At 48.5% G+C, this 26452-nt stretch overlaps 2 protein-coding genes across 7 annotated transcripts in view; both read left to right on the top strand.

The window, feature by feature from the left end:
* Positions 1-8841, top strand: part of ORC1 (origin recognition complex subunit 1) — a 31309-nt gene extending 22468 nt beyond the window's left edge. For all 5 annotated transcript variants that reach the window (XM_045204315.2, XM_045204314.3, XM_045204313.3 and 2 more), the window contains 4 exons: positions 263-382; positions 4883-5052; positions 5573-5660; positions 7101-8841. In XM_045204315.2, the coding sequence (XP_045060250.1) occupies positions 263-382; positions 4883-5052; positions 5573-5660; positions 7101-7295 (573 nt within the window). In that variant the 3' untranslated portion in view covers positions 7296-8841. The remainder of the gene's footprint in view (positions 1-262; positions 383-4882; positions 5053-5572; positions 5661-7100) is intronic.
* A 1801-nt stretch (positions 8842-10642) lies between these two features.
* Positions 10643-26076, top strand: CC2D1B (coiled-coil and C2 domain containing 1B). Of its 2 annotated transcripts, none has more exons than XM_045204158.3 (25): positions 10643-10782; positions 12304-12390; positions 13812-13962; positions 14863-14972; positions 15353-15508; positions 15917-16042; positions 16236-16395; positions 16574-16752; positions 16916-16991; positions 17077-17178; positions 17261-17391; positions 17611-17683; positions 17863-17999; positions 18424-18532; positions 18615-18787; positions 19228-19353; positions 19925-19983; positions 20066-20182; positions 20549-20622; positions 20768-20826; positions 21048-21099; positions 21529-21628; positions 21798-21888; positions 23279-23408; positions 23719-26076. In XM_045204158.3, the coding sequence occupies exons 2-24, from the start codon at positions 12325-12327 to the stop codon at positions 23405-23407; spliced, it is 2556 nt and encodes an 851-aa protein (XP_045060093.2). In that variant the 5' UTR covers positions 10643-10782; positions 12304-12324; the 3' UTR covers position 23408; positions 23719-26076. The 2 variants fall into 2 exon arrangements, with proteins under 2 accessions (XP_045060093.2, XP_024426928.2); XM_024571160.4 differs by having other exon boundaries at positions 23716-26076.
* Positions 26077-26452: the final 376 nt, after the last annotated feature.

The raw sequence follows: 26452 nt of genomic DNA, 5'->3' as shown, positions 1-26452 counted from the left end.
CCTCTAAAACCTAAGTGTGTCTTATGGTCCAGTGTATCTTATAGTCTGAAAAATACAGTAGTTGAGAACTACCACCCTACAGGATACCACTGGCCATTGTCAGTAAGAAGAGCTGGAAGCAGTGGTAGTCCCAGCATGCAATCTGTGAAGTGTTACATGGGACCTAGAAATAGGGTCTGGGGACTAGTGGGTGACTTTTCCACCAGGGTTATCAGAGAGGGCAATCAGTGAACTTGTTCCTTTGTTCATCTTGGCTCCCCAGGGTCTTACCAGGATGTGCTTCCAGCCTTACACTTACAGGCAACTGCAGCAGATCCTAGTGTCCCGACTCAGACATTTAAAGGCCTTTGAGGATGATGCCATCCAGTTGGTAGCCAGGAAGGTAAGTCACCCTCCAGAGATCCTAGTTGTACCTACAAACCAGTTGGCAGTTCTCTGTTAAGCACCTGTCGGTGTGAGGCCCAGTGCTGGGTGCTCTGGGGATGAAGAGAAATTTAGGAAGTCCTGTAAAAACAAATACAAAATATAGAAACAAAGTTCTGAAAAATTCCTGAAATCTTACTGTATAATTGATTAGAAGGCTATAACTATGGTGGGCTTATACACAGATGAAGATTAATTGATTCAGGAAGCAGGAAGCTTTACAGAATGAAAAGGGAGGAATAGTTAAATCCCAGGTTTGAATTCTGGCTCTAACACTTAATAGGCATGTGGAAGGTTATAGGAAACTTATTAATACTTTCAAACTTCCTGTGCCTCTATTTACTTTTCTGAAAAATGAGACTAATACTAGCCACCTCATAGGGCCATTGTAAGAATTAAAGTCAATCATGTCTATAACTGCCTAGCATAGGTATGAGATTTGGATTACCTGTGTCCTCCAGGCTCACTGGGAGAAGAGAATGCCAAAAGAGATTCCACTAAGACTGGTCTGTGAGGCTGCTGAGGCATAAAGTGGGTTAAATATCTCCTTCAAGTTGAATGCAAGAAATCACCCATCCACAGTATTTCAGCATCTACAAGAATTATAAACGTATTTCCATTTCTAGTGTCCTGCCTGAGAAGATGTGAACTCTGTCTGTAGCAGCAGCACGTGTATGTGACACCTGCTCAGAGCTGGCCACTTACTGTGTCAGGTTCTGGGGTCAGGAGAGCCAGATAGGTGCTTGTCTCCAAGCTTTGTGTTCTCAGATCCCTAAAGTTAACATCAACTCCTTCTATTGAGTAGAGTTTTTTAGTTCTGCAGTCATGCAATTTCTAAAAGTTTTTTTTTTTCCTCCAAATGGTCATTTTTTTTAGTGCCACCCTATTTAATTGAGGCTGTCTTCTTCCTTCTCCTCCAAGATACTTTTCTCTGTTGGTTTATCTTGCATTGTTACTTTCCTCAGATGTCTTGTTTGTCCACTCAGGTGTGAGAATGGCGATTACAAAGCGAATTGGGGGCTCTGAGCGCATGAGTGGAACTGCTTCACTAGGAGCCTCACTGGGATAATCCGATTGGCCAATTTCCATATCTTGAATTGTTTGATCATTGGGATGGTCAGATTTCCCATAGCAGGCTTCCTGTGGGCTGCCTGGAGAGCAGTGTTCTGGGGGTGGGTGAGGTAGGCTGGAGTCGGGGGTCAGCATGTAAATGTTGAGGGACATCCCCTTCCCTGCAATAATTCCTAGTGTCCCTGGTCTAGGGACTGTTCATTCTTGCTTGAGAATAAATCTTGGGTCTCTTGCCATAGTATGAGGGACCATCTCCAGGGCAAAGAGTTTTATGCAAACAGTACAAATTAACATGGCACAAAGTTTTCTTACAGAGCCCTAAACTGTCCCTCCCTTCAGTGGTCCTAATGCTCATCCAAGAACATGAAATGGGAGAGGATCTAGGAAGAAGGGTCAGCAAACTTTTTCTGTGAAGGGCCAGCTAGCAAATGTTTTAGGTGTTGCAGGCCATAATGGTCTGTCACCACTATTCAACTCTGTCCTTGCATCACCAAAAGCAGCCATGAACAAGAGGTAAAGGAATACGCATGGCTGTGTTCCAATAAAACCTTATTTACAAGAAATGTATGGCGGGCCATAGTTTGCTAACTCCTGGTATAGGGCATCAGTTTCTTAAATACTCCTTATTTTAGTCAGACTTCCCCCTTTACCTCTAATTCCAATACCACTAAACCGGAGCATTTTGTAGGTTTTCAGTATAGTTTAGATTTGCTCTTAGATTCCTCAGTACTGGCTTACTTATTACTGGGTTTCTTCAGTCTGCTAAATCAACCACTACTCTGCCACCTCTTTCCACCTGCAGAATTATATTGTTTACTCCTATTGCTTCCTTTATTTATGGTTCTTGGTCTTTTAATAAGGTTTCAGAAGGCATCAGATTTGAATGTTGTTTTTACCCAAAATTCTTGCCTGCAATTTCAAACCTCTCTTTTATTTCTGTACACATAAAGAAACATACCTATTTTGTATTCTATATCCTATAATTAGAAAGTCTTTGTGAGTCCACTTCTATTGATCGCTGGTTCCCATGCCTATATGGCCTGGTTTCTTTGTTGTTCTGTCTAGTTTTTTTTGTTTTGTTTTGTTTTTTCCTGTGTGCTCATTTTCCTTAGAGCTTTATCTGAGAATTGATTGAGGCCTGGGTTGAAGTTGAGTTCATTTAGAATGTGTTATTGCTTCTGTCAGTTACCAGGGGGCACTATCAACTGGCACCATTTTGAAACAAAAATTTTCCACTTAAGGGTTTTAGGAGATGCACGTAAGTTTGGGCTACAAATCCATGTAAAGTCTGTGACTGAAAAGACTCAGTTTTTTTTACTCTTCATCACCTCGACCAAGGTCAAAACAGGTCATTTTTCTTGCCATTCCTTCTGCATGATGGGTCTCTCATTCACCCTTATACTGAGGTCAACTCCCAAGAACGGGGTCTTATTTTGGATTGCATGTTGGGTGGGCCCAAGCCTTTTCTTTTGTCTCCATCGTCATGACAGCAGTCAAAAAGGATGCTTACTGTCCCCAAGGTTCACAGTCCCGGGTGAGGACTGTTTGGGGTGTTCTTTTGCCTCCCGGGGTCCCCCGTGCATTTTGTTTTTAAGCCTCTGCAGCAGCTCGAGTCCACGCTATTAGCACAGTACTGCTTCCCAAGGCTGTGGGCGTGCAGATGGGAGGAAAGATGTGGCAGGGTGGAGACACCCTTACCACCTGGGTCTGGGAGATTACAGGAAGGGAAGAACATAAGCTGATACTCATGTTTCTGTCTTGGGTTACTGGAAAAGTGGTATTTTTGTTTTGAATTCTTAAATTTAAATTCTAAAAATAGTATACACAAAAGATTAAAAAATTTCTGTAATCCTACTTCCCAGAAATAATTTTTTAAAAGATTTTTATTATTTTTAGAGAGGCAAAGAGAAGGAGAAAGAGACAGAGAGAAACGTCAATGTGTGGTTGCCTCTCGCATGTCCCCTACTGGGGACCTGGCCTGCAACCCAGGCATGTGCCCTGACTGGTAATTGAACCAGTGACCCTTTAGTTTGCAGGCCAGCATTCAATCCACTGAGCCACACCAACCAGGGCAATTTTTTTGTCTTTGTTGTATGTATATATATGCCTATACAATTGGCTTTTTTCAAACAATGTAGCATGGATTTTGGAAAGAAAGAATCATTTTGGCATGTTGTTAGGCAGGATGCCGCCTGAGGCAGTTGTCAGGTGAATGGTCAGGACTGTTGGCAAGTACTGGGAATGCAGGCCACAGTGAGTCCAGGAATTCCGTCAGTGGAATTTAAATTGCAAGTGGCCTAAAAAAGCTTGGGAGGGAAGATAAGCTTCCTTGTGAAGGGAGCCCAGGAACCCCTCAGCCTCTGTGCACATGGAAAAGAAGGAGCAACAGCTGAGCCACTGGCAGTGTGGGTTGAGCAGAGTCACCTAACTGCAGATTCCTCTGGGCTCCCTAGGTTTGTGGCCTCCTCCCCTCTTGATGCTGGTTGTTGAGCCTGACCAAGTGGCCTCCAAGTCACCACATGCTGTGAGGGAAGCTTGGCTGTGGCTTTACCTCCAAAGTAGGCCCCACCTATTTTGTCTCTTGGCCTTCGCTGGCTGCTTCTGAGGGCACATTTTTCTCTTCCTGCAAGGAATGAGGACCCTTGTGTTTCCAGATGTTTCAATGTGATCATGGGCCATGGGTCCTTAATATAAATAAAGCCAAGAATTTCTGCATTTTCCACTGTGGAGTTATTTGTAAAACCAAGACAAAGGTTTGGACTTAGAAAAGAGTCCCAGGCACAGTACAAAGTTATGTGCTGCATAATAACATTTTGATCAAGGAAGGACTTGCATTTATGACAATGGACCCATGACGTTATAATGAAGCTGAAAAATCCTTATTGCCTAATGATGTCATAGCCATTGTGATATCGTAGCCATCGTGATGTCATAGCACAATGCAATACTCATGTGTTTGTGGTGATACTGCTATAAACAAACCCATTTGCTGCCAGTTGTGTAAAGGCATATAATTTATAATACACACTATTTGATGATAAAACTGTCGCTAGCTTATGTATTTACTATTCATCATTATTTTAGGTGTATTTTTTTTCTACTAAAAAGTCTATACCATGTAGGCATGTAAGTGTACTGCGATGTTTGCACAGCAACGAAATCACCTAATGGCATTTCTCAGCGCGTATCCCATTGTTAAGCAGCACGTGCCTGTGATGATTTATATCTGCTTCCTCTGGGTTCCCAACCAGGACTGAGTGCTTACCTTCAGGCTTCAGTCCATTCCCAGCATTGCCTTTCTTTTTTTAGTTAAACACAGAATATGTTGGTTTTTCTCCTGGGCTGATATGGCAAGGGGACCTCAAGGAATAAAATATTCCCTCTGTAGGTAGCAGCCCTCTCTGGAGATGCACGACGCTGCCTGGACATCTGTAGGCGTGCCACAGAGATCTGTGAATTCTCCTGCCAGAAGCCCGACTCCCCTGGCCTGGTCACTGTAGCCCACTTACTGGAAGCAGTGGATGAGATGTTTTCATCGTCATACATTGCTGCCATCAAGTAAGATGCTTCTGCTTCCTGACCCTGAACCTTCTTTGGAAGACCACTGGAGAGGGCCACAGTCTGGGAAGGCTGTGGAAGCATGTTTCTCTTTCAGAAGCTTTTATTCATTCAGCCTGCGTATACTGAAGACGCTGTCCTTTTTCTTAAGGGGCATAGTCAGGAATGTAAACCTAGTATAGTAGGAGAAGGTCCATGAATTGAGTTACACTGTAGGTGTTCAGTGAAGTGCTGTGGGAACAAGGAGGAGGCTACCTGTCACACACTGATTGATATGTGCAGCTCATGAGAGGGGGTGTTGGTGCCTTTCCAGATGCAGTTGCTGTGTCCCTCGCTTCCAAAGTGGCATTTATTATATCATTTTAAGACTTTAGGAGGTTAGGGGGACCCTTACTGCATAATATAGGAGCAAGTAGTCCCCAGTTTTCTTCTGTCTCTAAAGACGCAGAAAAGTTTTATGTGGCTTTCCGTGTTGGTGTAGCCACTTACTGAGAATTCACATCTCTTCATTTCCTTTCAGAAGTTCCTCTGTTATGGAACAGAGTTTCCTGAGAGCCGTCCTTGCAGAATTCCATCGAACAGGACTGGAGGAAGCAACATTTCAACAGGTGATTGATCTATTTTCAGATCCTTCTAGATTTTGATCTGGTGCCTAATTAAAAATACGTGGGCATTTCAGTCACTGTGTAACCATCTTTGACAACCTGATAATAATGCTAAAGAACTTCAAACCAGCACCTATTTTTATGTGATGTTTTATTGAGTTGCATGAGAACAGACCTTTAGCACCTGGTTTCTACATATTAGATTGAAGGTTTACTATGTGCCAGATACTGTTTTAGGAGTAGGAGGTTCGAAGATGAACACGTCAGAAGTTACTGCCATATTACAGCCTATGTGGTGTACTAGGGGCAAGACTTCAGAATGAGCCATGTTTAAAATCACAAAGGTCAACCTGAACATTCTTTGAGCGTAGTTTCAATTGTGGAGAATAAAAGGAAGTGTGTGGGCTCATGCCTTAGAGTGGTTTATTGAAAACTGGGGTCCGCAGGCAATGGCTCCCTTAGAGGATGAATTGTTAAGGGTGTTCGAGTGTGTGCCTGGGAGTGTGCGCGTCTGTGTATGTGCACGTTTCAGACATACAGGAGAGCATTTTCCTTCCAGGTACTTCTTCCTTTCAGCTGTACTTTAAATTCTTTCTTAGACATTCAGTTGCTGATCGTGTTTTGCCCATTATTCTCCTTCTTAGAGCCTGAAACAGCTCTTCTGCAGAGAGTAACTTTCATTTTAGTTTGTAAGCATTTCCCAAACATCTACAATGTCTCATTAGCTGTTATGTGAATTAGGGGCCCCAAGCTAAATTGGTTAATATCTTTGCTCCTGAAAAGCTTCTGGAAGGGTTGAGGTGAGTGTTGGGGGTGGAGGATAGATTTATAAATAGTTGGAAGAGAAAGTAACCAGAAGGTACTACAGACTTGCCTGACCTACTTGGGGTTTTAGAGTAGGAATCTATGCTTCCAGCTACCCTCCTGCTTCTGTTTATTCATTATTGTCTTTGTGCCTTTGTGCTTTTGCAAGGGCCATATGTTGGCACCTCTACACTGTGTCTACTAAGAAAAATGCCTTATAGCAAAATTTGACTTGAATTATGACAATCTCAATTGTGGAACTCTCAGCCCTGGATACTAGAACAGTCTGTATAACAACCTCAGTACTAGACATTTATATCCATTAACACAAGAGATATAATACATTTAATAGATAAAACTGAAGCTCAGAAACTGAGATAACTCACCCAGGTGTCATACTTAGGTCATTGGCAGAATGAGGATTCAGACCTGCTACTCCCGATTCCAAAGCCCGTATTGCATTCTGCCCTCATTCGTGCCCCATTGGGGCACCCACAGATGCCTTCTCGGGTATTAAGTATCCTGGCCAAGAAGTGTCTGATTTCCCCAAAAGAAGAAATAAATGATCCGACATAGACCTAGAACTATCTCTCTTTAAATTTTCCAGCAGCTGACCTTGGATTTGCTTTTTGTTTCTAGGTGTACAGGCAACACGTGGAACTGTGCAGGATGGAGGGGTTGCCGTACCCCACCATGTCAGAGGCCATGGCAGTGTGCTCTCGCCTGGGCTCCTGCCGCCTCCTCCTCGTGGAGCCCAGCAGGAATGACCTGCTCCTTCGAGTGCGACTCAACATTAGCCAGGGCGATGTGCTGTATGCCCTGAAAGAAGAGTGAAGGGCTTCAGAGGAAGGACTGTGAGCTGCTGTTCTAAAGAGCCTGATTTTCTTTTCCTAAGCACATGGAATCGTGGCAAAGTTACTGGAGGAAAATGGCTACTGTGTAGTTTGGAGTTTTCTATTAACAAATGTTCTTTTTCCACAGTGTTTGGGAAATGTATGGTCATTCCAAACATCGGATTATAAAACCAAACCATCCTTCCTACAATAGGTCCTCCTTCTGGCTTTTATTTCTGTTAGTAGCCCTGCCACTTATTTAATGGTAACGTATCATATACGAGGGGGACCCTAAAAAAACCTGGAATTATCTTCTGAAGGGCAGGCCCCTTGTAACAGGCCTCGTCCACTAAGTGAGTGTTCTAGGAACCCTTCTTTACCAGTGCACCAGCTGGCGTTGTGAGAAGCTGCGTTCAGCTTCAGTGAAGTTTTTTGAAGACTCAGTGCACGTGCCCATTTCATGCTGGGCGATTTAAAGTGCACCTGCCCACACTGGTCTGAGTGTTCAGGAGTTTTGACCAAAAACTGCATGATCCCTGTGCCCACCTCCCTATTCACTGGACCTTGTCCTGAGCAACTTTATTTTGGTTCCCCAGATGAAAAAAGGGTCCTCAAAGGGAAACATTTTGCCCACGTGGAAGAAGTGAAACAAAAAAATGGCAGAAGCACCAAAAGGCATCAAAATTGACAAGTTCAAAAGCTGTTTTGAGCAGTGGAAAAACCATTTCCACAGGTGTATTGCATCAGATGGAGAGTACTTTGAAGGGACCCGAAGTTTAAACACGTAAAAATAAATACACAATTTTTTATAAGTAAATTCCAAGTTTTTGGGTTTTGTTTTTGTTTTTTTTGGTCCCCCCTCATATATAAATATCTGCATACAGTTACCTGTTTTGGTACAAGAGAGAATATATAAGAAATTGGCTTATAGGTTGCCTCTGGGGAAGAAATGGGTGGCTACGATCTGGGGTTAGAGGAAGACTTTCACTGTATGTCCTTACGTACCTTTCAACTTTTGAACGACATGAGTGAAACAAACTTAGTATATAACAAAGAAATGCTGGAAATAATATTAGTGATAAGGAATCCCCAGCAACAAATAGCTAGAAAATATAAATTTTAAAAAGTGCCATTTATCCTGAAAACAAATCTTTAAACGAAAAAGACTTAGATGGCACAGGAAATACAAGGTACCTAGGAATAAAGCTAATAAAAAGAGGTAATTAATCTCTAAATACAAATCAATTCTAATCAAAATCTTGGCAGGGTTTTTTTGTATAATTTTGCAAGTTAATTCTAGTATTTACCTGGAAACCAACAATGAGACAAACTGACATCTCAGCATCCTCATGAGAAGAACATATCAGCCATATAGTAATGTAATAGTCCTGCCAGGAATTTTTGACCTGAATCTGTTGGTGAGAAAATTATCAGCTAAATCAAAATTGTGGGGAAAATATTCTACAAAGTAACTGTCCCTCTTCAAAAATGTCAAAATCAAAATGGAGGAACTATTCTAAACTAAAGGAAAATAAAGAAATGAGAGATAAATGCACTGTGAATCTTGATTGGGTTTGTGTATTTAAGAGACATAATTATAAACATTTATAATAGGTGTACTAGTATGTAAATGTTAAATTTTGTGAGTGATAAATTGTGTAGGAGATTGTATTTTTTAGAATCATGATGAAATATTTGAGTGAAATGTCTAAACTCATGGTTCAAGGAAAATACACATTGATGTATATACAAATATTTATAACTGCACATAATGGACTTAGGATCCGTATCAGAATATTGTAAAGAATTACATGATTTTTAAAAAGGAAAATGGGTAACTAAGTCATCAACAGAATAAGAAAAATGAATGACCAACAAAATGGAAACATACTAAAAGAGGCCTGCAATTCAAAACCCTTTTACATCTATTAGAAAACCTTTCAATGGTGATAAGAAACGTTGGAGCCCAACTGCCCCTCTGATGGGAGTGTAAACCAGAACAAATATTTTGTAGATAATTTGGTATATATTCTGCAAAATGCAGTAATCCCGAGTCAGCCATCCCACTCCTAGGTATATGCCCCAGAGAAATACTTATGTACCTAGGAGTTGTACACATGAATGTTCATAGGACTGTAATGGCAAGCCATTGGAAAAGTGAATTATTCTCATACTATGAAATACAGAAATGAAAAATAATTAACTAGATAAATTCTAAATAGTGTGGATAAAGTTTACAAACGGGTGAGTAGATAAATTGAATGTAGCGATACCAATGATACAATGTTAAAGCTTGCAAAAAAAACTGGGTTAGTTAAGGGTATATATATATATATATATATATATATATATATATATATATATATATATATATACATAATGGAAATAGAAATAAATACCAAACAGGAGAGTAGGTCGTTCTTTAGGAAAGGCAACACGAAAGGTATGTAAGTTGCTTCAACTGTATTGTACTGTTTTTTTCCTAAACTTGTAGTTGGTGCGCAGGTTGATTCACACCAGAAATAGGAACTGTTTTTTATTGAGTTCCTACTATGTACCATGCCATTTCTTTAAACACTGGGGATGACTTAGAGGAGAACAGTGGAGCTTGCATTCTAGCAAATGTTAAGTATCATGTATTTTGGGGTATATGTTAAATATTTCATAAGAAAAAAGTGGGAGTGAAAAGCTCCTCGTCCCAGGCAACTGGAAGGTTTTTCAAACCACTAACTATAGAACATAATTTCAAAAGTTGAGATAAAGAGTGAGTTGCAAGGTTTTAGATGGAATATTCTCTGTACCCCCCATCTTACTGCCCTGCAGGGTAGAGGAATAAAAACTTAGCGTTAAACTTTCACGAAGAGGTGCAATGAGCACCCACTGCCTATCACACCTTAAGTCTTTAACCCACCTTCTAATTGGAAAAGGTACGTTCACATGCTAAATGGTTAAAAATATGGCGAGCTACATTTACGTTTCCCTGGAGACAAAAACGACAGGACTGAGAAGGTGACAGGCTGAGAAGCAGGCCCCTAGGATGGGGTCTGTGCTACTCTTGCCCCCACGCCGAGGCCGAGCCCCGGAGCGGGCCTAGGCCAGGGGGAGCCTCGGGCTGGCAGGAACTCGGCGGGGCAGTTGTAATTGGGCAAGAGCAGATGACGCACCTATTGCTCTTGCGCACGCTGGTGGACATCCCGGAACTGCCCGTCCGCCCTCAAAATGAGCTTGGTCCTGCGGGTGCGCTCGGAACTCCACCCTCGGAATCACCTGTTGGGGCGCCACACCCACTTAGCCTTGCGCATGCGTACTGCTCACCACAGAGTCGCGGAGTCACGTGTTAGGGCGCGAGCGGTGTCCGTAGGGGGAGCTTCCTGTCACGGCTGCCGCCACTGCTGCCGCCGCCAGTGCCGCCACCGCCCGGTGGCCCCGGGAGCCCCGGGCGGTGCGGGGCGAGAGAAGGTCTGGGTTGGTTTCGGATTCGCCGAGAGGTATGCTGCGTACCTGCTCCCAACTCCCAGCGAGGGGTGACCTGCGGATGGCGGGGGAGATGGAGTCTGCTAGGGTGGGGCAGGGAGGCGCGTCCTGCCGCGAGGGAGTGGGGTCCCCCGGCTTCGCCTCTGCTGGGCACTCTGCTGCCCTCCTCTCTTCTTGATCCTGAGCCTGGGTCCAGCACCGATGCGCCCATCCTCGTGGCCCCGGACCCGCAGACTTGGCGTGTCGGACTGACCTCGTCTCTCCCTGAACCCGCTCTTAGTGCCTCTGCTCAGTGGGCAGCCCGCCATTCACCCAAGCCACTGAAATCTGACTCCCGAAGTCACCCTGCGCGCCCCCTCCCGTGCACCCACATCCAGATAACCTCCGAGCCCAGTTGATTTCACCCCCGAACTCCAGACTCCGAACACTTCTCGCCACCCCCACGGCACCGCAGCTCGCCCCTTTTGCCTGCACCGTTGCAAGAAGCGACGGCCTCCAGCCTCCCTTCTGCAGCCGATCTGATCCCGCCACAGGCATTGCCCTAGAATAATGCCCAAACTCCTTTAAAGTTTAAAAGTTTACTTTGTCCTTTGCTCACATTTTCAGCTTCACTGGTACCATTTCCTGTCTCACACTTTATGCCCCAATAAGCCCAGGCCTTTAGTTCCCTGTGTAGGTCAGCCTTTTTCACCTTAGATCTATCATCAGGTTGTTCCATCTGTTTGGAATCCTTTTTCCCAGCTTCTACGTGACTCAGCACAGGCATCATCTCCATGAAGTCTTTTCTCTGTGGTGCTGGATGAGGGGCTGCACTTGGGCAGTCGTGACCCCTGGGGCAGTTCTGTGTGGCTTTTGCCCCGGAATCAGGCTCTCCGCGGTGTAAATGATCTTTGAGGGTTGAGAACATGTCAGACTCATTGCTGCTCTGCCAGAGCCCAACACAAGGTCCCCGCACATAGTAGGTCCTATGAATGGTTGTGAGCTCTCTGAGAGAATCAGAATGCTGAGTCAGGGTTCTCTACAGCAGAACTGTCCAATAGAACTATTTCTGGTGATGAAAATGTTCAATATTTGTGCTGGCCAATGGTAGCTAATAACAGGAAGTGGATTTTTAATTTTAGTGAATTCCAGTGTAATTAAATAGCCACACATGGCTACCATATTTGAAAGCACAGCTTTAGAGCCTTCCTGAATCCTACCCACCCAACCCCTTACCTAGAGCAACTTCCCTGAATCTGTCTTCCTAAGCTCCTCCCCATTTGTTCAATCCAGATTTGTCAGGTCAGTTCAGTAAACTTTTATTGTGTGTCCACTCCCCACCTAAGCCCACTGACAGGTGGTCCCCATCCCTTCTAACTCCTGTGTTTCTTGCTTCAGTGCTTCACTTCCAGTGTCAGTATTTCATCCTTTGGTCTATAAGGGTTGACATTTTTTCTCCGCGCTGGGAGTGTACTAACCACACCTTGCTAAGGTAGCACCGTTGGGGGAAGGGCTTATAGGTTGCTCCAGTCTCAGTCTCTTCCATTCCCCACCAGACAGGTATCTAGGCAGCCAAGATGCCGGGGCCGAGACCTCGGAAGGGCCCTCAGGCCAGTGGTCAGGGTGTGGCGGCTGCCAAGCAGGTATGTATATAGCCTCCTCGCCCCTGAGCCAGGGTGGGAGGTCCCTAAATGGCATGGGCAAACTGGGTCACTGGTATGGTATCCCATTAGTCCAGAGACATGGAGCAAGTGCCTCCTGGAGTTGGCAGAGCCCTTAGAGACACTCTGACTAGCTCCTTCCACACTCACGGGGGATATGAGTCTTGAACTCTCCTGTGTCTCAGTGCAGGCATCCCCTGCCATGGCCGCCTCCAGACAAGTGATCTGCAGGGTTCAGAAACCACCGGAGTTCAGGGTGTGCTGATGGGGCCTCGGCACTCTCATGGGTTCCTCATTTAGGCCACGACTCTGCTTGCCAGCCAGGGATGCCAGGGCTTGAGGGCTAAGTCTGCCAGGAGAGCTTTGCATCCTTAAGGGTCTGTCCTCTAATCTCTCTATTTATTTGTTTTCTCTGGGCCCAAGTCCCGAGACTTCTTACTCCATTTTTATTGTCTTAAAATAGGCAGGTAAGGGAGGTGGTAGGAGAGTGGGCATGGACTGAAGTCACATGATCATATTTTAAATTCTTTCTCTGCCACTTAACAAGGCTGTCTCAGTGGCATCTGAACATGGAGATATAAGGAGGACCTACATCTATGTGGAGTGGTCAGATTCATGGAGACAGAAAATAGAATGTAATTATCAGGGGCTGGGGCAAGAGGGGAGTGGGGAGTTACTGTTTAATGGGTACAGAGTGTCAGTTTTGCAAGACGAAGAGAGTTCTGTGGACAGATGGTGAACAACAGTGTGATGTACTTAATGCAACTGAACTTTATACTAAAAATGGGTAAGATGCCCAGGCTGCGTGGCTCCCGTGGTAGGAGTGTCCTTCTGGGGACGAGAGGGTGCCGGTTCCATTCCCGGTTAGGGCACATGCCTCGGTTGCAGGTTCAGGTTCAATCCCTGGTTGGGGTGTATATGGAAGGAAACTAATCGATCTCTCGCTCTCTCTTTCTCTTTCTCTCCCTTCTTCTTTCCTCTCTCTAAAAAAAAAACAAACAAACAAAAAACACATAAAAAAACAATGGAAACATCCTCAGGTGAGGATTTTAAAAAATGGTTAAGATAATTTTCATGTTATATATGTGTTAAAATAAAAAAAGAAAATAGGACCTACCCCTCAGGATTGTGAGAATTAACTAAGATAGTAAGTACTGTAGTGTGCCGAGTACGGTCCCCGGCAGCTAGTGAGGAAGAATAATGTCATTGTAGTCTTATTGGGCTCTTTGCAGAGTCACCAGGGAGTACCCTAAAGGGTAATGTTGCAGGCCTCAGTTTCCCTTTTGCACATTTGGCCTCAGACAGTGAAGGAGCCACTGACCTCTGGGAGACTGGCTCTGGGGCTTGGCTGCACACACCTCTTCCTCATTGTGTGGTTCCTAAGAAAGCTTATCTGCTCTTAGCTGGGACTGTTCGTGGAGTTCAGCCCTGAGGACATGCTGTTGGGGATGGAGGAGGCCGAAGATGATGGGGACCTGGAGGCTGAGCTGCTGGCCCTCACTGGAGAAGCAGAGACCACAGGCAGGAAGCCAGCACCCAAGAGACAGGGCAAGGGTAAGTTTCTGGGGCTGGGCTGGACTTGGTGCTAGGGCCAGATGGGCTCAGGCAGGTGGTGGAGAGGGTCCTCCTCCCAGCTGCAAGGATCCAGCCAAATCACCTGGTCTTCTGGTCTCCATGTCCCTTCTGCAGCACTCCCACCAAGAGGCTGTCTTGCCCTGCTCACACACCTGTGTGACGGGGAGCTCACTGCTTCCCTGGATGCCCCTTCATGACTCAGGTCCCTGTGCTCAGCTCTAGCCAGGGTCTGATACAGAAACGGGGCCTAGTGCATAGAAGTTGTGTCTCATGAATGAATAAGTGTAATCTTCCTCCCCAGCCTGGAAGAGGACACAGACCTGAAGTCGGGGAGGGCCAGAGGACCTAAAGCTTCCTCTCCTCTCACCAGGAACCCTCAGCGGGAATCTCCCCACAGTTGCACGTACCCCTGAGCTACGATAATGGGAGAACCACGGCCCTCCATTTTCTCTCAGTTCAGACCTCCGGGGTTAGACCAGCCTGGGTTTGAGTCACGGCTCTGCCACTTAATAGGATTGCAATATTAGGGAAATGAATATTGGTAGTTTTCCCCCTGTAAAATGGGGATAATATGACCTATCTTGCAGAATTATTGTGAAGTTCAAACAGATGTTAAAAGTCTTTACATATGGGAAAGGTGTGGCTAGGAGGAATGGATGAATACACCTGTGAAGAACTACAACAAAAATGCTGAGAAGAGAGCAGCTTGTTGCCTTTTAGAGGGTCCAGGAAGGTTCCCTGCTGTGAGGGTCTTTTGAGCTGGGACATTGACTTGCCTGGGAAGGGCAAGGTTTCTACCTGGGTGTAGAAACACCCAGTGCGTTGAAGACTCTACTCTTCGTGGACCTGTTCTGAGGCCCTGACGCTCTGTTCCCCCAGTGCCCTTGCCGATGGCCCACATCGAGAAGCTGGCGGAGGACTGTATGCGGGATGTGGAGGAGGAGGAGGACGAGGAGGAAGAAGGGCTGGAGGAGGATACAGACTTGCTGGTGCGTTTACCAGGCCGGTGGCCGAGGGCTCTGCGTTCAAGCCTGTGGAAGAGGCCTGGGGCTTGTCCCTCTGTGTGCTCCGATGTTGAGTGGCTGCCCTGCCCTTCTTGGGCCTGTTTGCCTGCCTGTACAGTGTTAGACTAGTTTCCTTTGATGCCTGGTCTGCATGCTGTGCTTAAGGATTCTCAGATTTGTAGTCTTCACTGTTTCCAAGGCTACCTGTCCTCAGTTAGATTAAAGAAGTGTTTTGGTAGCAGGAACTTTCGGGCACAGTGACTGATGTCGGGAGGGACTGCTGGGGGAGAGGGTCCTTTATGTTCAGATCCTTTCATAGCTATGGCCACGAGGCTCCCAAGCTCCTGGAACTTGTGTCTCCCCAGACTGAGCTGCAGGAGGTCCTGGGTGCAGATGAGGAAGTTGGGTCCCCGGATGACGATGAGACAGCCATGGAGGAGAGCTCTGAGGAGAAGGGGCAGAAAAACACTGAACCTCCGGTGCAGACAGCTCTCCTAACAGCTGCAGTTCCAGCAGCTCAGGTAGGTTCTGGGGGCGTCCCGTGTGCCTTGGATACCCCTGCGTGTCCCCGTTCAGCAGCATGGCTTGCATAGGAAGGCTGCAGTAACCCTCCCCAGGGCCCTCCTTCAGCAGTGCCCCAAGCAGTGACCGAGCCCGAGAAACTCTTTGGTGCCTGGCTGGCCTCAAAGGCCTCTCTGTTCTCCCGGGCCACCCCCTGCAGCCGTCCACAGATTGTCTGGGCCTCAGTGTTTGCCTCTGATATGGCCTCTGGCCTCTCCAGTAAGTCTTTGCCTCCTCTTTGAGGCTTTTAGGCTCATCCTCCTTGAATCCAAGAGCTCTGTCTTCTGGGGCAGCTTCCTTGCAGGGAGGGAGCAGCAAGGGCCTAGCTGGCCCTGGAGTGGCCAGGCCCTGAACTGGAGTATCTACAGGCTGGAGGGCCTCAGGGGCTGCAGGCTCTGCTGGAGGATCGGATCCACAATTACCGGGAAGCCGCAGCCAGCGCCAAAGAGGCAGGTGAAGCAGCCAAAGCCAGGCGTTGTGAACGTGGCCTAAAGGTGGGTTGGGCCCATCCAGGGAGCAGGGCTGGGAGGAGTGGGGTTCAGGGCAGTGGGTGAGGCAGCAGGAGGTTGCGCCAGTACAGGGGAGGCCTCCCTGCCGGCCTTGTAGCGGTAAAGGATCCCTGGCCTGTCTTCAGTCAGGGTCCAGGCCGAGATGGCTGGCTAGGTTTTTGGCTCTTCTCTCCCCCAGACTCTAGAGTCCCAGCTGGCTGCTGTAAGGAAAGGCAGGAAGATCAATGAGGATGAGATACCACCTCCAGTGGCCTTGGGCAAGAAGCCCCCGGTCCCCCAGGAGACAACCAACAGGAGCCCTGAGGCAGACCTCCCTGCTCCCCCTACCCTGCTGCCAGGTATCCAGAGACACTGAAATCCTGTGCTCCTTCCCAAGTCAGAGCCCATGGCCTGCTCCCCCCCACACCCCCCCTCAACTGGCATTAGTCACACCTTTCCTGTGGGCACTGGGAACCCAAGGTGGGCACCTTCTCCTTTACCCTGATGCCCCCTCTTTGGGCTTTTTTTTCTCCAAAGACAGCTCTTCTCAGCCTGAGACAAGCCTCTTGGGCAGCCCTGCCCCTCCCAGTTCAGACCCAGACCCAGGCCCACGGGCCCTGTTGGCGGCACGACAGAGGGAGTACAAAGTAGCTGCCTTGAATGCCAAGCGGGCTGGAGACCTAGACCGTGCCCGGGAGCTCATGAGGATTGGGAAGGTATGACATCTGGCTTGGGGGCCCTGTGTCCAACCCCTTGTTTCACAGCTGGGGACAGTGACCCGCTCAAGGTCATGCAGCTAGACCGGCCTGAGGGGGAGTCTCTTTTTCAGCCCAGGCTCATGGGGTTCCCTGGCCACGCCTGCTTTTCTTACTACTGCAGAGATTTGGTGCCGTGCTGGAGGCCCTGGAGAAGGGGCAGCCTGTGGACCTGAGTGCCATGCCCCCGGCACCTGAAGGTCAGTATGGGGATGGTGGGGGGGGCCTGCTCCAGCTGGGTCTGGCCAGGCACCCACACCTACATTTCTGCTCTGGGTCCCCCAGACCTCCCACAGTCTTCCAAGGCCCTCATAGCACCCTCAGTTGTACCCCCAGCTGTGGAGCGAGTGCACCCAGTGATGGCCCCTGACACCCCAGCAACCCCAGGTAGGATGGGATGGTGGGACTGGGGAGTGGGGACCTGGGGAGAGGCAGGCAAAGCTGATGCTATCTCCTTCCTCCTCTCTAGTGGCCCATACTGAGCCACAGACAGTGCTGGATGCCCTGCAGCAGAGGCTGAACAAGTACCGGGAGGCAGGCACCCAGGCCCGCTGTAGTGGGGATGAGCGAAAGGCCCGGATGCACGAGCGCATTGCCAAGGTGGGCCCGCAGCTGTGAAACCCACTGCCCGTGTCAGCCTCTCTGTCTGCTCTTGCAGCTAGCCCTGGTCCTTTAGTGTCCGTCCGTCTCTCTCGAGCCCTTGCTGCCTTGGGCTCTTTTTCCCCTGGGGGCTGCTTTCACTCTCCTTTCCCTGTCTGTCCCTGTGTGGAGCCTGCAGACTGCTGCCCACCATAGGCCCCTCCCTCCTTTCCCTTGCAGCAATATCAAGATGCCATTCGAGCGCATCGAGCAGGACGCAAGGTTGATTTTGCCGAGTTGCCTGTTCCTCCAGGTACGTGATACTTGGCCTAAGGTCTTTATGATCTTTGGCGGGGAGGCGGGGAATGATTCCTCGTGTCTGCCTCCACTCTGGGATGCAGACATGTCCAGGAAGTCCCAGCCAAAGCCCATAGCAACCTAGTGCTTCCCTGTTGCCACCCTACCCCTTGCCCAGCTCTCTCTCTCCCACAGGATTCCCTCCCATCCCTGGTCTGGAGCCCACTACGGGCACGGAGGAGGATGCAGTAGCAGCCACTTTAGCTGCTGCCCAGAAACTAGCCTCCTCCGAGGATACAGCTCCAGCCGAGGAAGATGGGGATGAGGATGAGGTTTGGCTGAGGGCCCAGGACTCCAGGGGTTGCGGGGGAAATGGCAGATGAGGGGCAAACCCAGATCCTGATGTCCATACTAACGAGTCCAACAAAGTAGCTATGCTTTCTGCTATTTTACAGAAAAAAAAACTTGGCCAAGGCCATTCAGATAGGCGTTAGCAGATCTAGATTCAAATGGAGGTCTTTCTGACCCCAGAGCCCTGGTTTGATCCCGAAAACCCTGGTGTCTGCTGTTGGGAAGGTTAGCTCAGAGATTTTGAGGCTCTTTGTAGCTCTGAGATTTTATAGGGCCCACACGGGGAAGCCATTCATGTCAGTACACCCAGCAAGTTAGTGCAGTGTTAGGAAGAGAGTCCCAGTCTGTGCTGCCACAGCTGGGGTGGGGACAGATTCCCTGTGACCTCCTCCTGCGCTCCTGCAGGATGAGCCTCCAGCCCAGGCCCCAGTGTCCAAGAAGCCTCTGGTCCCTTCATCCCGCTCCCTGCCTGAGCCCAAGGCTTCAAGTTCTAAGGAGTCACTGAGCCCCTCTGGTGAGTTGGGAGAAGAGGGGTGGGGGACTGCAGGCTCTAGTGAGGGGAGGCGTGGCTCTAAACAGCAGTGTTGTCCCTGCAGTACGGGAGCAGCTGGCACTGCTGGAGGCCCGCAAACTGCAGTACCAGCGGGCAGCCCTGCAGGCCAAGCGTGGCCGGGACCTGGAACAAGCCAAAGCTCATCTGCGGCAGGCCAAATGCCTCGAGGCTCAGATTATCCAGGTCCGAGCCGGCCGACCGCTGGACCTGTCCAAGGTGAGTCCACCTGGTTAAGGACTTCTCAGGCAGGAGAGGCGGGTGGCAAGCTTGACAGCAGGGCTGTGAACAAAGCAGCTGCTCAGATGCTGCTGTCCATTGTGGTGGTCGTACCTTCCCTGAGGGGCCCTAGGGCCGGCCTGAGGGGGAGATGTGAGTAGGACATGGTGACTGCTGGGAAAGAGCCTCTGTCTACTCTGTGGCCCCAAGAGAGGCCAGGGGAAGGCCTGGTGGGCTGCCTCTGGTCGGAAGTAACAAGGCAGAGCAAGGCCAGTGGGAGGCAGTGTTGCAGCAGCCTGGGATATAAAGGGAGGCAGTGAGTTCCCATCACTGGTTGTTGAAGTGGGAGGAACATTGGGTTTGGGTTCCTGCCTTTGTTAGGCTCAGTAGAGGGATAATCTGACCCTTGGGGCCCCTGAGGGGCCTTGTGACCTGGGCAGGTACCTTCACCCTTGACGGATGAAGAGGGTGACTTCATCCTCATTCACCATGAAGACCTGCGCCTCTCCCAGAAGGCTGAGGAGGTGTATGCCCAGCTGCAAAAAATGCTCCTGGAGCAACATGAGGTCAGTGGACTGCCTGTCTTTCCTCCCTTCAGTGCCCACAGCCTCCCTTGGGGGAAGGGCATAGGCTCAGACCAGATAGGCCTGGGTTCATTTTCTAGCTCTTCCACTTACTGACTGTGTGACCTTGGGCAGGCACTTCCCCACTCTGAACCACATTGTCGTCCGTAGAGTAAGATTATTACTACCACTGGGTGGTTGTGAAGTTGAAACAACAGACTGGAGGGGAAAGCACTTTGAAGATAAGAGGAGGTGTTAGGGGACACACACACACACACACACGTAGAAGGGCGTGTGCACATATGTATGTATTTGCATGTGTCGATCAGAACTGCCTGCAAGTCTGCTTTCTGAAGTGCTGTTTCTGTTAGCTTTTAAAGGAAGAATAGGAGTTTGCTGAGTGAATTTTGGGGAATGGCTATCAAAAAAAACAGGAAAAACGTGGGTCTTGGAAACAGTGATCTTGGGGAAGAGGTATGTGTTGGGGGAGAAGGGTGAGACTGTAGAAGGTTGGAGCTTTCAGGAATTGGGCCTCTAAAGCCATTCTGGACCCACTCTCGGCCTCTCTTTTCAGAAGTGCCTGCTGTTCTCCAAGCAGTTCATGCACCAGGGCAATGTGGCCGAGACGACTCGGTAAATGCAGGGGCTGGGGCATGTTGGGTGGGGAGCAGACAGTGAGCCCTGTCATGCTGAAGTGTGCACCCAACCCTGTCAGGTTTGAGAAGCTTGCTCAGGACCGCAAGAAGCAACTTGAGATCCTGAAGCTGGCCCAGGCCCAGGGCCTTGACCCTCCTAGCCACCACTTTGAGTTGAAGACATTCCACACTGTGAGGTACCAAAGCCTTAGGGAGCCAATGGCTCCATGCAGGGATGTGCCGAGCAGCTGGGAGCCAAGGCTGGAGACTTAGGCCCCTTTAGTAAGAATTTCCAGGCTTGGCCTTGCCATAGGCACTAGGCCTGGGGGTGTGGGAGGTGGGACATGGTGACTGCCTGTGAGGAGCTCAGAGCTGGGGTGGCTAGGGAAGGAGCTCTGCAGGGAGGTCTTTGTACCAGCTCTGCTGCTCCTAGCCCAGCCGAGCTTCGCCTCCCTGGGCTCTGTATTCCTGACCACCTGGCAGACGGGCAGTCCTGGAAGATGGGACCCTTTCCCACTGCACTCCTTCACTTTGAGCTCTTTCTCCTTGCTCCCTGGCTATAGGATCTTCTCAGAACTCAACAGCACAGAGATGCATCTGATCATTGTCCAGGGAATGAATCTCCCAGCCCCTCCAGGTAGCCCCAGGGCCACTCCTATTCTGTAGGCTCTTGCCCAGACACTCCTCCCCTGGCCTTTAAGGGGACACTGGCTCTCCCTCCACCTCACATGCTGGGCCCCTGGCTACTCCCTCTGACCCCGGCTCCCATTTCTCCTTTGTAGGGGTGACCCCTGATGACTTGGACGCGTTTGTGCGGTTTGAGTTCCACTACCCTAACTCGGTGAGGGTCAGGTAGAGGTAGGATCTTCTGAACTCGTTCCAGGACCCTGTGCTCAATTTCTCCCCACCCCTGGGAGGTCTGGCTCTAGGGAGGGGCTTGAAGACCCATAGGCCCACTCCTTATAGGTGTCACTTCCCTCAGCACTGACTTAGCCCAGACCTCTGGACCTGATAGACCTGTTTTTTCAAGCTGTCCCGACTTCTTCCTTCTTACTGCTTTAGGACCAGGCTCAAAAAAACAAAACAGCTGTGGTGAAGAACACAAACTCTCCAGGTGAGGGCTGCCTTCTGCTCCCTCTCTTCTCTGGTGTCTGTGTGCAGCACTTACTTCCAGATCTGTTGTTCCTTGCTACTCAACTTGGGAGATGTGGGCGGGTGTTATGATCACTCCTCTCATGTAGTTGGGGAAATTGAGGCTCAGAGAGGTAAAGGGACTTGCCTATGGCCTCTGAGCAAAGAGGTGTTAGAAATCCTGAATCTAAATTCCAAGTTCCTCCCACCTGAGTGTACTCGCTATTAAGAGTACAGTATAGTAATCTCTATCAAGAACTGTCCAAGTTGAGTTCCAGGGCCGGGACATAGAGGCTCTACCACCCTCCAGTGGTTGTCTCTCTGAATTGCAAGCAGAATCATCCAGAAGGGAGGCTAGCCCCTCCTCAGGAAATCCCTGGGAGCCAAGCCCCTTTTTCTCCCCCCCTCGCAGAATTTGATCAACTCTTCAAACTAAACATCAACCGAAACCACCGGGGCTTCAGGAGGGTGATCCAAAGCAAAGGAATCAAGTTTGAAATCTTCCACAAAGGGTGAGGCTCCTGTTGGCCATTCCTGCCGTGAAGGGGTGGGCTGGGAGGAAGGAGAGACTTCTGTTGTTGCTCCCACTCCTGCTACTACTATTTTCTTGTGCTGGACTCAGCCAGCTCATTCCTGCATTCCCTGCCTAGTCCAATCCTCTGCTGACCATTGGCTCCCCAGATCCTTCTTCAGAAGTGACAAGCTGGTTGGCACAGCCCACCTGAAACTGGAGCGGCTGGAGAATGAGTGTGAGATCAGAGAGATTTTGGAGGTAGGTCTCAGGTTGTGGAGGTTGGGCGGGCGAACCAGAGGACTTGGCAAGTGAAAAGCCGACATTAATTGAACATCAGTCCCTGTTGTAGGGTTTTTGTGCCCATTAAAAAGTACCTGTAAATAGGTTGTAGACCAGGTTATTCCCATTTCACAATGAAGAGATTCAGAGGGTATGACAAAATTTTATAGCATCACCCATTCAGAAAGTAGCTACTCTGTTTCCACAACACTCTGGGTCGCTCAGGTTCCCAGGGATGGTGGATTACAGGGCCTTTGAGGGGTCTGGTTGTTGCTGTCGGCTTGGCACGGAGAAACTCCTGGTTTGGGCAGTTGTCTGGCAGCTTGATGAAGTGGAACAAGCTGTGAACATGAGGTTGATAAGGTTTTCAAAATCAGGGACCTACCACAATGAAGATGCTCTGTGTTTGGGAACTGGCCCCAGATAGCTCCTTAAGTTCCCATGAACTTGTCAAATTTCACAGGCAGCGACTGACTCTAAAAGCTTGCCTCTGACCAATGAGGAAACGAGGAAACGAAGGTCCAGAGAGAAGGGTGTGTGCCTGACAGAGTGTGGCTCAGACCCTTGCTGCCTTCTTAGGTGGGGCTTTTCCCACTGTTGTGCACTTCCCTCCCTCCGCCACCTTTTTTGGGGAGTTTTTCTTAAGTGGGCCTACTGTGTATTGACCATGTTGATGGTAGGTGGTGGTTAGACTTCTTGAGCCTCAGCATTCACTGCTTTGCACTTCAGCTGCCCCCTCCCTGTGAGCAGGGAGGCAGCATGGTGGATGGTAGGAACCCTTGGCCTGGGTTCTAGTCCTGGCCTTGCCACACTGGCTGTGTAACGTAGTATCTGCTCTCTCTGGGCCACCTGTGAAGGGAGGGTCTGGGCTTAGTGGTTTTCAGGCTGTACCTTTAAGCCAGAGCATTTCTTCCAGGAATTGCCATGGGGAAACTGAGTAAGCAGAACTCTAGGTTTCTCATCTGTACCTCAGAGCATTGATGCTTACTGAGATTTACATACTAATTTTCAGAGAGGAAGGAAGGGAGAGAAATATCGACATGTGAGACACACATCGATCGTTGTCTCTTGCATGCCTGCCACCCAAGCATGTGCTGTGACCAGGAATCAAACTGGCGACCTTTTGGTTTGCAGGCCAGTGCTTCACCCACTCAGCCACACCAGCCAGAGCTACTTTACCTTTCTTTTTTTTTAAAATAAGACTTAGCTAAAACCACTACCACCACCAGGGTTGTCAAGAAATGGAGACTCCTATGTTGATACTGCACGGTATTTTAGCTCCTCATTCCTTACCTGTGAGCATAGGGAGCTGCCTGTTCCCAGCCCCTAATCCCATCAGTTACCATCTCCCTCTCCGTGGTCCTCACAGGTACTGGATGGAAGGAAGCCCACTGGGGGCAAGCTGGAGGTGAAGGTGAGGCTGCGGGAGCCTCTGAGTGGCCAGGACATGCAGACGGTCACCGAGAATTGGCTGGTCCTGGAGCCCAGGGGCCTGTGAGGTGGGCAGCTCTCTGGGCCCTCAGAACCTCTGCCCCCTGCTCTCTGCCCAGGTCCCAGAGGGACACTTGCAGTACTCAGCTCATATCTGGGGAGGAAAGCCTCAGAATTTCTCATCTGTGAAGATGATTAAGAGGCAAAACTCTTGGGTAGGGCTTGGGCTGAGTTTCTTAGGATCCTCAGTAGAACCTGAGAGGGAAGTAAAACCTCCCAGGTCTAACTCTTCAGGAAATCCTTTCTAAACTCTATTTGTATATTCACTGCAGTTTAGACTGACTTCCTACTTTCTGTACTTTGTGCCTTGTGCAGCAGACGGTCAGCGCTGGGAGAGGAGCCAGGCCACCAGCTGTGTGCAGAAGTGTGTTTTTCCCAGCTTTGCTGGCTACAGAAGCCTTTGTACATAAGGGGGATCAATGCTGCTACACAAATACCAAAAACCTGTGAAGTACGTGCGTTACTGACCACAGCCTTGGTCTTTCCTGTTGCTGGCCCCTTCTTAGGCCTCCACACCAAAGCAGGCTGGATTCCTGTAGGCTGCCTCCCCCTCCCTCATGGCAAAAGCAAGGACAGCCTCACCACTCTGTGCTGTGGAGTCTTGGCGGCCCTGTAACCCCTGTGTAGCAGCGGTGTGCAGCTTACCCCAGCTCCTAGTTGCAACGTTTCTGAATGTGCCTTTAAAAGATACAACTGTAGAGGATGGGAGAACTTGAGAGTGATCCTGCTTAGGGTTCCGTGACGTCCGTCAGTGGCACCCTATGCCACACAACTCAGTTTACCCAGCCCTGCCTGTGCCTTGTTTCCTGACAGCTGCTGCACTAGCCTCCCTGCTTCCCAGGCTCCCAGTGGAGGAAGGAAGTGATGTTCTGGACTGCGTGGTGGGAAGCAGGCAAGGTTGTGTCTTAGGCTTGGCCATGCACCTAAAACTAAAAGACTGCTAACTGGAGGGGAAAAAAAGTAAAATTTTATGTAACTGTTTTTATTTTAAGAAACTAGGTCTAATTCACTTATATGGGCTTTATACTCTACACAGAGTAACCATTCAAGACCTAAACAAAAGTCCTGTCACTTTTTAAAAGCCAGAGTAGCAGTAACATTAAATTGACAGAAACTGCTACTATAGCTTGCTCTTTTGAGAGAGGACAGAGGAAGTCTTGCCTCTTCAGCTAATCACTTAGGGAAATCCCCCGTTCTTTCCAAGAAATTCTCCTTTGGCTTTGTTTTTCTGAATGGATGGAGACAGAGGGATTTATAGTTGCAATAGATTTAATATTCCAAACTGCAGTATTCTACATTTCTTAGAAATTAACATCCCATCCACGCCCCCCCCACCCCCCACCGCGGCTTTTTGAAGCATTAGCTTAAGGTCAACAAAGCATTCCTCAAGGTCATTTTTTTAAAGGCTCTAAGTGAAGCAAATACATTCAGCTTACTGACCACTACAGCACTGCGTAAGCACAGCTCAGGGATTTTGTTGTTTCTTGTCTTTCTCTGGGATAGGGCTGGACCGTGCTTCCCCGGCCTTAACAGGTCTTCTAGTGGGTAACAGCATGAAGGACAGACAAAGGACTTTTCCAAGTTTCCTGGCCAGGTTTACCCATCAGAGTAAACTACCTACCAAATTTCCAGATGTGAGGCACAACAATTGCAGTCACATCTGTGTGTCAAGTCAGCAGCAATCTAGAATGAAAAGGAGGGGTGTTAGCCTTCGTAAGGGGCCCAGAGCAAAGACGAGTGGCCAGGAGGGTTTCTGACCCAACCTAACCTTCCCCTCAGGTCTTACCCCAACCAGTGCTTATTTAACTAAGTGGTCTAGGACAGCTGTCATCCTCAAAGGTTCCAATCAGCCCTAGGAATTTCTAAGCGCTGGCCTCTGCTGGAAATGCCCTGTCCCAATTTGATAGGAAGTATTCCGGGGTTCACAGAGTTCCTTTCGCAACCTGTTCAATTTCAGTCGTCTTCACTGCTCTTTGCTTTCTGGAAAACAGAACCTCCAGGCTGAGGGGAGGCAAGCCAAAGCCACCCACTGGACTTGGAGACTGAGGTTCTGAAAGGGCCTTTGTTGTAGCCAAGGCATGCAGGGGTCACTGGTGGTAGGAGGAGCCTGCCCAGCCTCTAAAGATTTGTCCAAATGCAGCATCCAAACATTGGAGGTGAGTGACTGTGCAGCTGAGAGCCAGGCATGATCCAAATCATTTTTACATTTTAATTCTCTCTTCAGTCTGGTGCGAGGCACTTTCTTCTGAATTAGTGAACCAAATAAAACATGGGAGAAATTTTTCTTACATGAAGACTTGCTCACAAAGGGCAAACTTTTGTGACTTTAACATTATTTGCCTGCCTTAAGCACCATTCTGAAACCTGCATTGTTGCTTCCAAATTTTGAGCGCTTGTTTTCCCAAGTTTACAGGCAGTTCCTAAAAGGTCTTGCCCCTTAACTAGACAGCTCCTTTTAGGATGAAATTATGGGGCTGAGACTGGTGGAACCAGGGACCCTGTACTGGTCCCAGCTCCATGGCAGACGGACGTCTCCCCGCTCTGGGCCTCAGCTTCCCAAACCTAGGCATTACCATTCCTGCCTTGCTATACACACAGTTCCTAAAATTCCCCCTTTACCATTGTTAAAATTATTAGCACTATTAAAATAGAATAAACTTATTTGGTTAGAAACAATGTTCAGCAGATTGCTTGATCACTGTCTGAAATGCACAGATTACTCCCCGGATGACTGGTAACGGCAGGTGAATTTACTTGGAAATTTGGGGCCCACCAGCATTCAGGAACCACTGGATGAGGGGAAATATGATTTGGGACCTTACAAAAGGCAAAGCCCCATATTTCTAATTCTAGAGTCCAATAGGTACTTAGAAATTGTTGATTAAAAACAAATGGAGAAACTACATTGTGTAGCATTTAGTTAGAACTCCGTAACTTAAAAATATTTAATGTTATTATAATGGCAATTCCACTCCTCTTCAGTTTATAAGGACCCCTATATGTCATTTAAATTTACATTCTAGAAAACTGTGACTTACTTAGAAATGTGATG

This window comes from Desmodus rotundus, chromosome 3, assembly GCF_022682495.2.
Source record: "Desmodus rotundus isolate HL8 chromosome 3, HLdesRot8A.1, whole genome shotgun sequence".
Lineage (NCBI taxonomy): Eukaryota > Metazoa > Chordata > Mammalia > Chiroptera > Phyllostomidae > Desmodus > Desmodus rotundus.
This window is presented reverse-complemented; position numbering and strand designations above follow the sequence as displayed.